The sequence below is a fragment of the Quercus robur genome, chromosome 11 (assembly GCF_932294415.1).
Source record: "Quercus robur chromosome 11, dhQueRobu3.1, whole genome shotgun sequence".
NCBI classification, from domain to species: domain Eukaryota; kingdom Viridiplantae; phylum Streptophyta; class Magnoliopsida; order Fagales; family Fagaceae; genus Quercus; species Quercus robur.
In genome coordinates this window covers 53,120,478-53,135,238 of record NC_065544.1, presented here as the reverse complement: position 1 = coordinate 53,135,238, position 14,761 = coordinate 53,120,478, and the positions used below count along the sequence as shown (strand labels likewise).

The window sequence follows — 14,761 nt, the reverse complement described above, 5'->3', positions numbered from 1 at the left end:
TACGTTAGAAGCTTAAATCATATGGTATCTATAAATCTAACAACATTTTGTGTTAATATGAAAATCAATAAACACATTCTTCATGCACACTTTTTAAAATATATATAAATAAAGGAATACCACTCCAAAATATTAGAGACCAATTCGTTGTTGAGGGATTACCGCAGACGGCAATAAAAAATATAAAAATAATGGTGAAAGGATCTCAATGGTATCTTCAATCATATTTTGCAATACCACTCCAAAATAGAGACCTGTTAAGGGATTACCACAAAAGGCAATAAAATATTAAAAGTAATGGTGAAAGGATCTTAGTGGTATTTTCTTATTCCTATTTGGCAACAGTTCTTTCTTTTCTTTTCTTTTTTGAGCAAACCGTTCTTTCTTTATAAGTGTATATATATAGATAAGTGTATATATATAGGAACCTTCGACCTGAAAGGTCTCAACACAGCTATAAGTAAAAGATTGCTGAAACTGAGAGAGATGGAAAAAACACAAAGGGAGGAAAAATGGAACGAGGAAGAACAAGCAGAAGTGGATATCTGGAAATACATACTTGGGTTCACAGAAATGGCTGTAGTCAGGTGTGCCATTGAGCTTGGGATACCTGATGCCATTGAAAGCCATGGAAGTCCCATGACACTCTCTGAGTTGTCATCAACTCTAAAATGTGCCCCTTCACCTCTCTACCGCATTATGAGGTTCCTAATGCACCGGGGAATATTCAAAGGGACACTCAATAGCCAAGGCTCCCCAGGCTATGCACAAACACCTCTATCTCGTCGTTTGATGAAACATGGAGAACATAGCATGGCTGCTTTGATTCTGCTAGAGAGTAGCCCAGTGTTGTTGACACCATGGCTTAGTCTAAGTGCACGTGTTCTAGACGATGATACTTCATCATTTGAGGTGGCACATGGTGAAGATATATGGAGCTATTCAGCTGCAAATCCTGCTCACGGCCAACTTATCAATGAAGCAATGGCTTGTGATGCCAGGGTGTTGGTGCCTGCAATGATTCACGGCTGCCCTGAGGTGTTTGATGGGCTTGGCAGTTTGGTCGATGTGGGTGGTGGCAATGGAACAACTTTGAAGGTGTTGGTTAAGGCATTTCCATGGCTTCGAGGCATCAACTTTGATCAACCTCATGTTGTATCTGTTGCAGGAGTGATCAGCGGAGTTGAAAATGTTGGGGGTGACATGTTTGAAAGTGTTCCAAAGGCTGATGCAGCTTTCCTGAAGGTAGGGTCCAAAAAGAAAATATTATCTTTAACGGTAAAACTTAAGTATAGTTTCTTAGAACTTATACTGGTTTCTCAATAAATCCAACTATGTGGTTGGATTGTTGAATTTACTGTCCTTGAATGAAGATAATATTGTTTATATTGCATTGGACCATTGGTTAATACATACACGATAGTTGAATTTAATTGGAGATACAAATAAATAAAATAGAAAATAACCATACCTAAGTTTTGCTCATTTACTTAGCTCATTTGCGTTTAGGATGCCACGTAAGAAAGAAGACTTGTACTTGAACTAGCTGCGATATTTACTTTAGTGTATACCATTACCTACTAGGTAAGACTGTTATTGGAATTATGAAGCAATTTTTTTTTATATATAAAATTATTTGAAGCACACTAGATATACCTCTCGCAGCTCCTTGTATAGTAAAATTATTGATCAGAAAAGGTTTTTTATACTCTCAATGATGTTCAGCTCTTTCGATTATGAAATTGACCTCTGTGAATTGCAGTGGATTCTGCATGACTGGGGAGACAATGAGTGCATCCAAATCCTTAAAAAATGCAGAGAAGCTGTTCTGGAGAACAAAGGAAAGGTAATAATTGTTGATGCTGTGATTGAAGAAGCAGAAATAGATAAGCTAACCGATGTGAGGCTAGCACTAGACATGGCGATGATGGCTCATACCAATAAGGGCAAAGAGAGGACATTGAAAGAATGGGGATTTGTTCTTGGGGAGGCTGGATTTAGTAAATACACGGTGAAAACCATTCATGCTGTGCAATCAGTGATTGAGGCATTTCCATAATTTATATATTTAAGGAACATGGTGTTGTTGTTGTTGTTTAAGGAACATGCATGGATCTCTAATTTTATGTGGTAATATGTTGTAATGGCTACTACTAGAAGACCAGTTTGAGTTGATGTAGCTCGCTTGGTTTTAATTGCAATCTAATAATCTATGATTATGAAAATTTTCTGCTTTTTGTTTCTGCATCAGAATTCAATCAGAACTAAAATTTTCAAATTGATTTATTCGTGAAAACTAACAAGTTGGTTTAGAAACACGTTTAGTTCATTAAGAAAATGCAATGAATAAAGGAGAAAGTGAAACCAAACATATATATGGTTGAAGCTGCTGTAGTCCCACATGGTTTGTGTATGACATACTAAGCTCTATTAGATAAATATAAAAATAGTGCAAAAGCAGTTTGATAAGTATCTTTGCGCTTGGGGCAATGACGCAGCTAGTGAGGTTCTAACCGAGGCGCGTCTATTGCTGGTTGAAAACTATTTCCAAACCCCCTCTTAGGCCTGGGTTCAGCCTTGGCCTTTGAGAATTTCTGAAGGGCTCCCTTTTTGGGTAAAGCCCAACAATTACTAATTCTCAAAACTTTTTGCTTTGTTTAGGGTTTGTTTGGATATTGTTTATTATTGGAAACTGAAAAATACTGTAACAAAATAATTTTTAAATTTGTGAATAGTGCAAACAATGCACGAGATGCACAGAAATAAAATGCAAACACACAACGTTATCCAAACTCACACTTAATTTTTAACCCTTTGTTTTAGCCCTCACACTTAATTGCTAACCCTTTGTTTCAGCCTATTCCATTTGCCAGTACATGCCCTTATTAATTGGAGTAACTTTTTATTGTCAAGAAGAAAAAAGCACATCAAATTTTTGAAAGAGATGTGGATAAATATAGGAGTAATGTTATAAATACAAATTATTTTCACTTCTTATTATATAGAAAAAAATTCATGATTAGTAACATATGTAAATATAGAAATTCATGATTAATAACATATGTAAAATTCATCATTGACATTGTTATTATTATGCATCATTCTCTTTTTTCTTTTTTTTTTGAAAAAAATTATTATGCATCATTCATAACAAGTCATATCAGGTTGTTGCATCTCTACACTTATTGATATATATATATATAGAGGCCCACTTATCAAATAATATTATTAGCAATGATAGGGTGGTGTCTACATCAATATTTTGTTGCTTATCAAGAGATATGATTGATTCATAGGGATGGGGAGTAATAGGATTGTACATATTTTCAACACTAAAACTGGTCAATCAATTAGATTGAAAATTAATTTGGTGCTCAAGGACCTTGCATGCAGCCCCATGACGTGGCTTGGGAAAATTGACCAAGAGGTAAAACAAGTTGGCATGTTTTGTTTTCACCTTCGAAAATATTTCATGTTGGTTCATGGGCCTTTTACAAATGTTTGTTTGTAATTTGGGTTTCTTGTACTCTTGTTTCACCATGACACCTAAAAATATTTTCTGTTTCCATAGAACAGCTTCTTCTTCTTCTTTTTCTTTTTTCTTCTTTTTTTTTTTTTTTTTTTTGATAAGTTCTTTTTTTATTAAAAGATGAATTCATGCATTACTCCATTAAGATGGAATGGGGAATGGGGGGGCTTCGGTTCTATCCCTATAGGAAGGGGTGGAGTATTTACTTAGTTGTATTTCTAACTGGTTTTAAATATATATATATATATATGAAGCCTAATGGTCACTAATTATAAGAGTAAATCTTTAGAGAGAGGGAAAAGTAACTTTTTGACAGGGGAGATGGAAAGTTATGTGTGTGGTGGTGGTGGGGGGGGGGGGGGGGGACTTTTTTAAGTGAGAGGAAGAGAAAAAATGCATATTAATTATTTAAGTTTAGTTAGAAATAACAGTTTTTAAAAATAAAGAGTAAATGAGTATGAAATATATTTTATTCAGCTTTTTATACGATGCATTATACTTTATGACCAAAATTATGATGCCTTTTTCTATTTGAGAGTCCTAGGCAATTGTCTCAAGGTTGAGCCAATGACAATCAAAACCATATCAATGTAATGATTGACATTTTTTGTAAGGGAGTTTAAGAGTGTGGTTACTGCCCTTGTCCACTCAAACCCTCATGCATGATGTGGAACTTCCTCAACAATTGTGTGGAGCTTGTCACAACTTGAACCTACAACTTCTAAACTCACAAATGTGATGGATTACAAGAACTTTTTACCACTAAACCGCGCCTTTAGGTGGTAATGTAATGATTGACCTAGTAACGTGGATTTTATGATTAGGATTAACGGATTTTTGTAACTTGTAGCATGTTCTTTTGAAGTTGGTTAACTAAAATCCGTTATGTACCTTTCACAATTATTTGCAACGCAATAAATGTTATTCACCTTTTATTTGGCTTTGACATACTGTTGTAGTTGTGATATCAGATACTAAAAGGCGTCTTGATACAACTTGAAATTAAAAGCTTCTGGCTCTTACATTAGGTGGATAATTATTTGATAGAACACCACAAAGCAACATATTTCACAGGGAATGCAAATCACAAATTGCACATGTCACTATCTGAACATTTGAATTGAAATCATAATTCAAAGTTACATTTCACAATCTGCACATTTGATTTAAACCCTATTTTGTATCTTTAAATTCAAAAATACATTTTCAAAAGTCACATCCAGCTGGCATGGAACTACAGAGGATTAAGTAAAAACCAACATCATTGTCTAACACAACACGCTAGCTTTCTTATCACCTACTTAAAGGTCTAAGTGTACATTTAAGTTAGGTTAATAAGGGTAGTATGGATATGTTATTAGACGAGAATATTAGACTGAGTGTATGGGTTTACACTTTTTTAAAAAGAATATGGGTTTACATTTTAAATTATGTAGGTCCTAACTTCTAATCACAGATACGTGTTCATGAGCAAATATAGTAAAAATCTTAAAACGATACACCAGTTAACTAGATTGAGAGTGGGAAGAGAGTAAAACATAGCGCATTAGTAACAACTTTTAATAGGCTATTACCAGCTATTAATTAAAGGGTTAAAAATAAATTAAAAAAGAAAAACATGATGTACTTTTAAAGGTGGTGTACCTCTTATACTTTCTAATAGAATATCTATCTCTTACCACACAAAAAAAAATATATATATATATATGGAACATATGTGCCACGTCATTGGTAGAAATTTCCAAATGTACTCTATTGTATTTTATTTATTTTTGTCGTGTTGATTATTTAATATTTTTTCCATTTTGGCAATTTCCAAATGCATCTGTTGAGTCTAGTAGTTTTATGGTCCTATTGCATATTATTATAAGTTACTGGCCGACAAAAGATGATTAAGGGTCAGTAAAACTGAAAATCGACTAATTAATATTCTATCTGATAAATATCAAGCATTTGGTGTTTGATACTATCCATATCTGACTAAAGGATTTGGAACCAGTAAACAAACAATAAAAATGCTAGGCACAGTACATATACATGTTTTACATGAACACATACCTTTGCATTAGCCAAAGAAACAATAGCAGAAAGGTTCTGAACAATTATGCAGCCCTGGACATCACGATGCCTATTGGAGCCAAATGTGGGGCTGCTATATTGATTAATCTAGATAGTTTAATCACTACTTGATTCATAGAGTTACAAATCAGTTACAGTTACAAACCTTGGTTAAGAGGTATGTTAGCCCAATAGCATAAGCTGAGCAATCTTACTTTGTGTGCAAGTCAGTTACAAATCTAAAAATAATAATTAGCTTCTAGTTTGATTCAACTAGTATAGTTTGTTCTCCTTGAATAAGGAACTTAAGATCAACTCACATACACCAAAAAGATATATATTGTTGTCTTAATCTGATAATAATGGATAATTATCATGGACCATACATTAAAAGCTTAAATCCTATTGTATCTATAAATCTAACAACATTATGTGTTAATATGAAAATCGATAAACACATTCTTCATGCACACTTTTTAAAAAATATATAAATAAACAATACCACTCCAAAATATTAGAGATCAATTCTTTGGTAAGGGATTACCACAAATGGCAATAAAAAATTTAAAAATAATGGTGAAAGGATCTCAGTGGTATCTTTATTCATATTTTGCAATACCACTCCAAAATAGGATTTTGTATATGCCGGGTACAGCATATAGCACCTCCCAAAATAGAGACCTATTAGAGCATCAGTATAGTGGGACTTGCAAGTGCCATATGCCACTAGTATCCAACAACCGGACTTGCAAAATCATCCCATTGCAAAAAAATTTACAATCTTGCTACAGTACCATCTTATATGTAAGATGGTACTGTAGCAGTATTGTATAATAAAAATTAGTTTTTTATTTGTCTGATGCTTCTTCTCTCTCCTCTCTCCTCTCTCCTCTCTCTCATTTCATTTCATTTTCTCTCTCCAATTTCTCTCTACTTCATTCTGCTCTCTCCTCTTCAAACCCGAAACCCATACAATTTTAGCACTTCCTTCCTCTCTATCTCAGATCAGTTTGCTATGGATTCTAATGGGTTTGCTATGGATTCCAATGGGGTTGCTATGGATTTGTGGGTTTCTATATTGATCTGGGCATGAGGATTATGGGTTGATCTGGGCATGGTGGTGGGCTGGGAGTGGTTGATGGTGGGTTTCTATCGGCATGGATTAGCGTGAGGGCTAGGTTTACTGGTGATTTTTTTTTTTAATGGGTTTGCTAGTGATGGCTCCGATGGGTTTGAATCGGAGCTCCAATGGCTCCAATAGTGATTTTTTTTGAATGGGTTGATCGTTGGGTTTGATGGTTTTTTTTTAATGTAGTTTTGGTTTTGATTTGATGGTGGTGGCATTGCTTTAGGGTGGTGGCATTGTTTGATGGTGGTTTAATTTGGTTTTGGTTTGACGATGGTTTAACGGTGGTAGCGTTAAGCCCATGAGTGGTTTTTTTTTTTTTTTCTTATCTGCTGTGGCTTGTGCTAAAGGTTGAGGGAGAGAGAGAAATAGTAAAACAATAATAAAAAAGAATATTTAAATAAACTGGGGAAAAATAGAGTTTTGGGATGTTAGGTGTATTAAAAAAAGTATATTATATATGATAAAGTAACTTTTTGAGATAGTAAAATAGGATGAGATGACATTTCCGGTTATGGATGCTCTTAAGGGATTACCACAAAAGGCAATAAAATATAAAAAAGTAACGGTGAAAGGATCTTAGTGGTATATTTTTATTCCTATTTTGCAATAGTTCTTTCTTTTCTTTTCTTTTTTGAGCAAACCGTTCTTTCTTTACATGTATGTATATAATGTAAAGTTGTGATTTATAACTATTTTGTATTGACTTTAATTCCATGTCAAATTTGATTGTAATTTTGTTCAATCTTATGTACCCTATATTTTATGTGGGATTTCATTGTATTGGTTGTGTGTGAGAGAAAGTGTGAAGACTCAAGACAACATTAAAGATCAAAGGAGTTTTCGCGAGTAGCTCGCGAGAAGACTTCCCGCGAAGTGAAGCCATGTGCACAGCACATGACTGGAATGCGAAGAGTCATGACAACCATGGTTTTAAAAACCGGTATGGTGAAAGAATCGAAAAAGGGACTAATTATCGATTTTTTGGTCAAACTAGGGTCCGATAGATGGTCGAACCGGTGACGTCATAAATAATTTAATTAATAATTATAAAAATAAATAAATAATTCTATAACTAATCATTTTAACTAAAAAATTAAACAATAGTAAAATATTAAACTTTGGCTTACCAACTTTTAGACACAGCTAAACACAATTCAACCAAAACAAAAACAAAAAAACATATATAAGCACCCACAACCTATAAGCCCACTATAAAATAGTTTAATTATTTTTTAACCTTTCAAATAACAAAAAGTAAGTGCACCATGGGTAGCAATTATTTTTTAACCTTTCAAATAACAAAAAGTAAGTGCACCATGGGTAGCAATATCATTGCCCACTTGATTTTTTTTTCCCTCCACACATTCTACACGGATCCACACGTTAAAATCCCAAGATTCCCAACTAACACACATTTTGAAATCACATCCACACGTTTTGGTTCAACAATAGTTCCCATCTAACTTTTTGCTTTTCATATCTCTCTCTCTCTCTCTCTCTCTCTCTCTCTCTCTCTCTCTCTCTCTCTCTCTCTCTCTCTCTCTCTCTCTCTCTCTCTCTCTCTCTCGTGAATATGTGCAAACAGTGTAATGCAAGAGGCAAGAGCAGCAAAAAAAATAAAAAAATCTCAACTAAAGCAAACAGATCATTACAAATCTACTTATCTTTGGGTTTCTTTGGTTCTTCCTCAGCACAATATAGTAAATCTGATTTTTTTTTCTTTTTCTTTTTCTTTTAAGCAAAAGGTAAGGAAAGTAAATCTAATGTTTTTGGTTCACTGTAGGTGTTTTAGCCTTCACCACTTCATACTTGAGAGAGCATTTTCAAAATCAAAATCTCTCTTCTTAAATTTGAAACAAGATCTCTTTTTTTTTTTTTTTTTTTTGGTTAAAAAACACAACAGCTCAAGCATTTATGAAGAAATGTTAAAACCGATTTAACAACACCGATTTCTGGTTATGCCAGTTAAACCGACGGTTTATACTGTTTATTCGGTTTTTCATTCATTTCTAGTTTTAGCTAATAACTGGACCGAATTAAGGTCAGATTCCCGATTGAACCAGCCGGTCCGATACGATTTTTAAAACGTATATGACAGCTGGTTTTCACGAGTATTTCACAGATAAGGTCTTCCCACGAGATACCTGCAAAACATTCTATTTTGCTATTTTGGCATATCTGGTCCATTATTTCTTGACCCACACTATATATACCATCATTACCCACATATTGAGAGGAGTGTTTTTCAAAGAGAAAACCCTAGCCATAACCATTGAGAGTTAGAGATTGTCATACTCACAATCCTCTACACAATCTTGTGTGGTTTTCCTCAACTCCTACCTCTCCATATCCAAATTCTTCCCACAATCTTGTGTGGTTTTCACGAGTATTTCACAGATAAGGTCTTCCCACGAGATACCTGCAAAACATTCTATTTTGCTATTTTGGCATATCTGGTCCATTATTTCTTGACCCACACTATATATACCATCATTACCCACATATTAAGATGAGTGTTTTTCAAAGAGAAAACCCTAGCCATAACCATCGAGAGTTAGAGATTGTCATACCCACAATCCTCTACATAATCTTGTGTGGTTTTCCTCAACTCCTACCTCTCCATATCCAAATTCTTGAGAGGTTGATAACTCAAACACTTACCACACTCATTTTGAGTGTAAAGTGAGGTTTTGGTGCTGCTGGGAAGTATTGGAAAAAGCCATTTGTTTGATGGATGCAATCGGGCCAAATTGTGTGATCCGAAGAGTTAGAGAAGACAAGGTTTTGTCAAGTCAATTGGTAGCAGGAGGGCTCAAGTACATAGGGTGGACTAGGCTTAGAGGGTCTTTTGTTATTCGTGTACTCCAACTTATTCTCTAGTGGATCGATTTACCACTTGGAGGGCGGCAGAAAGGTTTTTTGTCGAGTTCTTCGGTTTCCTCTTCAATAACACATCACGGTGTTATCTTGTATTTGCATCCTTCTTCCCTACTCTTTTAGCTTTCATTTTATTGTTGATATTTGTTGAATATGGCTTAGAGTAGTTATATTGTTTGTTCGCTCGCATTTACTCTATTCTGCACTTAGTTTAAGTTAGAGTAAAATCAACCAAACCGTAATTTTTAATTTAGGGGTCTCAATAGCTCCTGTGTTTTCACACACATTCGAGATTTTATATTGGAACCTTCGACCTAAAAGGTCTCAACACAACGATAAGTAAAAGATTGCTGAAACTGAGAGAGATGGAAAAAACACAAAGGGAGGAAAAATGGAACGAGGAAGAACAAGTAGAAGTGGATATCTGGAAATACATATTTGGATTCATAGAAACGGTTGTAGTCAGGTGTGCCATTGAGCTTGGTATAGCTAAGGCCATTGAAAGCCATGGAAACCCCATAACACTCTCTGAGTTGTCATCAACTTTAGGATGTGCCCCTTCACCTCTCTACCGCATTATGAGGTTCCTAATGCACCGAGGAATATTCAAATGGAAACTCAATAGCCAAGGCTCCCCAGGCTATACACAAACACCTCTATCTCATCGTTTGATGAAACATGGAGAACATAGCATGGCTGCTTTGATTTTGCTAGAGAGTAGCCCAATGTTGTTGACACCATGGCTTAGTCTAAGTGCATGTGTTCTAGACGATGATACTTCATCATTTGAGGTGGCACATGGTGAAGATATATGGAGCTATTCAACTACAAATCCTGCTCATGGCCAACTTATCAATGAAGCAATGGCTTGTGATGCCAAGGTGTTAGTGCTTCCAATGATTCACGGTTGCCCTGAGGTGTTTGATGGGCTTAGTAGTTTGGTCGATGTGGGTGGGGGCAATGGAACAACTTTGAAGGTGTTGATTAAGGCATTTCCATGGCTTCAAGGCATCAACTTTGATCAACGTCATGTTGTATCTATTGCAACAGTGATCAATGGAGTTGAAAATGTTGGGGGTGATGTAGAATATGACTTGAATTAGGAATTCAACTCCTTGTTGGATTTGGATAAGGAAGGAATTTTATTCCTTTCGGGTTACTATTGTTTGAAGTTATCAAGTTCTATTAGAAGTCTTGTCTACTACTTGATTTGGAATTCTTTTTGGAATAGGAGTGATTCTCCTTGTGTGTGTGGAAAAAAAGTCTAGTTCTTCTTGGTTTTGGATATGCTAGTCAACTTAAATCTCCTATATAAGTAGAGTGCTGTTGCTACAAAAAAGAGAGTGGGTGTGGGAAAAATAGGCTCTCTTTTGTTTGGTTCTTTGATATTTGTGGGTTACAATTTGGAATAGTGAGAGAGGTTTGTTGCTGCTTGATTTTGGTTTTGCGGTTTGGTGATTTGCTCTCTCTTGGTGCGTTGCAACGTTTGGATTTGATTTGTGGCTCTCTCTTTGGTTTGTGTGCAATTGGTATTTGGTATTTGTGAACCTTTGGTTCTTTGGTTCGTATTTGGTTCTTTGGTTTTATATTTGTGGGAGAGAGTTATTTGAGTGTATTTGGGATTTGGGTTTGTGAAAGTGCCTCTACACCAATTTGTATTATCCCAAATTTGTTATAGTGAAATTTGTTCGTTGTCACCCGTGGATGTAGGCTATTGTCGAACCACATAAATCTTGGTGTTTTGTGTCTATTTTCTTTTAGATTAATTTTCTTCCTTCCTATTGATTAGTTTGGAGATCTTTCTCAAGCCTAAAATATTTTCACAATCAACCTTGGTAATTTAAGCTTCCACTATTTTACAACAGGTGACATGTTTGAAAGTGTTCCAAAGGCTGATGCTGCTCTCCTGAAAGTAAGTATGGTCCAAAAATATATATATATATATATATATATTATTATTATCTTTAACGGGTAAAACTTAGGTACAATTCTTTATATCTTGTGCCTTAAAGTTTCTTAATAAATTCAACTAAGTGATTGGATTAACCAATGAGTCACACAATTAAATTTATTGTCCTTGATAATATTGTTTTTGTTGCATTGTACCATTCGTCAATGCATGCACGATAATTGAATATAATTGGAGATAAATAAAAAATAACTATACCTAAGTTTTTGGTCCCTTATTACGTAGCTCATTTGTGTGTAGGATGCCGCTTAAGAAAGAAAGCACGTAGTTAAACAACCTGCAATATTTACTAAAATATTTCATACTTGGTCTTCAAAAAGTTTCAATCCTTTCAAGCTTCAAAGTGTATACCATTAGCTACTAGGTATATAGAGCATTAGCATTGAAAAATGCTAATGCTATATTTAAGCCCTTTTTAGCATTTTATGGCTCAAAATGTGCTGCATCAAAGGATGCTAAACACAGAAATTGTAAAAAAATTTACAATAGTGCTACAGTACAATTCTATCTTTAGAATTGTACTGTAGCACAATTGTAAAAAAATATATATATATTTTAATCAACCGGCATTTCTCTCTACTCCCATAATTTCTGTTATCTTCTCTCTCTTCATTCTCTCTCTCATCTGCTCTCTCCGCTCTCTTCATTCTCTCTTTCTCATCTGCTCTTTCCTCTTTCAAACCCAAACATCATCCATCTCTTTCTCTTCTGCTTTTTTTTTTTTGCTGTGACTGGTGCTTAAAGGAAGTGGTGGGTTTCAAACCCAAACATCATCCATCTCTTTCTCATCTGCTTTTTTTTTTTTGGCTATGACCGGTGCTTAAAGGAAGTGGTGGGTATGGTTGAGGTGAGTTGTGGGTCACAGAGATCGGAGTGGGTCATGGCGTGGGTCATGGAGATCGGAGATCGGAGTGGGCTGAAGTGGGTTTTTGGCTGTGACCGGTGTTTTTGGTTGTGGTTGTGGTTTTTGGTTGTTTTTGGCGTGGGTCCGGTGTTTTTGGTTGTGGTTGTGGTTTTTGTGCTTAAAGGGGTTGTGGGTCGTGGTTGGATCTGGGGTTTGGGTCGTGGTTGGGTTGTGGGTCCGGTGTTTGGGTCGTGGGTGACGGCGTGGGTGTGGTGGTTGTGGTTTTTGGCTGTGACCGATATTTTTGGTTGTGGTTTTTGGTTGTGGTTGTGGTTTTTGGTTGTTTTTGGCTTAGGTCCGGTGTTTTTGGTTGTGGTTTTTTGAATGGGTTTGCTCCGGTGGGTTTCAAATCGGCAGTGTGGTTTCTGATCGGTGGCTTGGGTGGTGGGTGTGGTGGCCGTTATTGGCTCTGGTTTGATGGTTTGTGTGTGTGGCTGTGTGTGGCTCTGTTGATGGGTCTGTGTGTGTGGTTCTGTGAGATGAACCGGTGCTAGAGGTTGAGGGGAAAAAAAAAAAACGATTGGAAAGCCTAAGAAAGTGGAACTGAAAAAAAGTATTTGTTAAAAAGAAATAATAAAGAAAGATTAAAGAATAATATTTTAATAAGAATAGAGTTTTAGGATGTGAGAGGTATTGTAAAATGGGATGGTATAAGTAATAAAGTGGTTTTTTGGGATGGTATAATAGTATAGCATAGCATTTTTCAATGCTAGTGCTCTAAGACTGTTATTGCAATCTTGAAGTGTTGGGTGCCATACCGTGTGGGTCCAGCCCACTTGCTTACCATTCCTTGTCAAAGCTCATTCATGAGCTTGTTCCAAAAGTCTTCAATGCAAGTTTTTCCATTTAATGAGGAGTGACCAAAGCATGGAGAGGTCTGACTTCTCAATGAGAAGTGTTCCAAAAGTCAGCTTTTGGTTTAATGCAAAAGCTAAGCAAGTGTGTGAGACACGCTGAAGAGAAAAGAAGGAAAAGAAGCAAAAGGCCATTCGGCCTTGTAGAGTGCTGAAGCAAGAAACAAAGAGCCACATTCGGCCAGTGTGTGTGAGTTCCAGAGAGAGCAAAACACAGAGATATTCAGCCATTTTGAGAGGTGCAGTCCGTGTGAAGAAATAGAGAGAAATACACTGAGAGTGTGAGATAGTGAAAAAGAAAAATGAGACATTTTTCTTTACTCAAGTTACACACAAGAAAGATAAATTGGTGGAGTTCTCATGGAGTTTTTAAGTGCTACAACCATGGAGAGTTGGAGTATTTAGAGGAAGATTTTGCTACTGATTTTGTAGTGAGATTGTATTTACTTCTTGAGATTTATTTGTTGTATATCCGATTTATTGTGAACACAAGTTTAGCATAAACTTGATAATTGTAATCTCTATTTCATAGTGGATATTTTTCGGAACTACCCCGTGGTTTTTTCCTTTACACTAGAGGGTTTTCCACGTAAGATTTGGTGTTTTTGTGCGATTGTGTTTATGTGGTGCTTGCGGGAATTTTTTTTGTTTCCATAATATTGCTATTGCTTGGTAGTCATTAATTTTAATTCACACATAGACATAGAGGGGATTAGGATTTTTCCCCAACATAAAGCACATTTTTTTAATATATATAATTATTTGAAGCACATCAGATATACCTTTGGCTACTTCTTGTAAAGTAAAATTATTGATCAGAAAAGGTTTTTATACTCTTAATGATGTTCAGATCTTTTGCTAAAGCAATTTACCTCTGTGAATTGCAGTGGATTCTGCATGATTGGGGAGACAATGAGTGCATCTAAATCCTTAAAAAATGCAAAGAGGCTGTTCTGGAGAACAAAGGAAAGGTAATAATTGTTGATGCTGTGATTGAAGAAGCAGAAATAGATAAGCTAACCGATGTGAGGCTAGCACTAGACATGGCGATGATGACTCATACCAGTAAGGGCAAAGAGAGGACATTGAAGGAATGGGGATTTGTTCTTGGGGAGGCTGGATTTAGTAGATACACACTGAAAACCATTCATGCTGTGCAATCAGTAATTGAGGCATTCCATAATTTATATATTTAAGTTAAGGAACATGGTGGTGGTGTTGTTTAAGGAACGTAGATCTCTAATTTTAAGTGGTAATAAATGTTGTAATGGCTAAGACCAGTTTGAGTTGATGTAGCTCGCTTGGTTTTAGTCGAAATCTATGATTAAGAAAATTTTATGCATTTTGTTTCTGCGTCTGAATTCAATAAGAACTAAAATCTCATATTGATTCATTGGTGAAAACTAACAAGTTGGTGGAGAAACACGTTTTGTTCATTAAG

At 35.6% G+C, this 14,761-nt stretch overlaps 1 protein-coding gene, 1 non-coding gene and 1 pseudogene across 2 annotated transcripts; all 3 read left to right on the top strand.

Moving 5' to 3' along the window:
• The first annotated feature begins 426 nt into the window (after positions 1-426).
• Positions 427-2,225, top strand: LOC126706244 (acetylserotonin O-methyltransferase-like). The gene is made up of 2 exons (XM_050405587.1): positions 427-1,245; positions 1,763-2,225. The coding sequence occupies exons 1-2, from the start codon at positions 487-489 to the stop codon at positions 2,057-2,059; spliced, it is 1,056 nt and encodes a 351-aa protein (XP_050261544.1). The 5' UTR covers positions 427-486; the 3' UTR covers positions 2,060-2,225.
• A 246-nt stretch (positions 2,226-2,471) lies between these two features.
• On the top strand, positions 2,472-2,616 carry LOC126707847 (U4 spliceosomal RNA). Its single transcript, XR_007649145.1, has one exon. It is a non-coding gene; the product is annotated as a U4 spliceosomal RNA (small nuclear RNA).
• Positions 2,617-9,940: 7,324 nt separating this feature from the next.
• Positions 9,941-14,516, top strand: LOC126706246 (acetylserotonin O-methyltransferase-like; annotated as a pseudogene).
• The last annotated feature ends 245 nt before the right edge of the window (positions 14,517-14,761 follow it).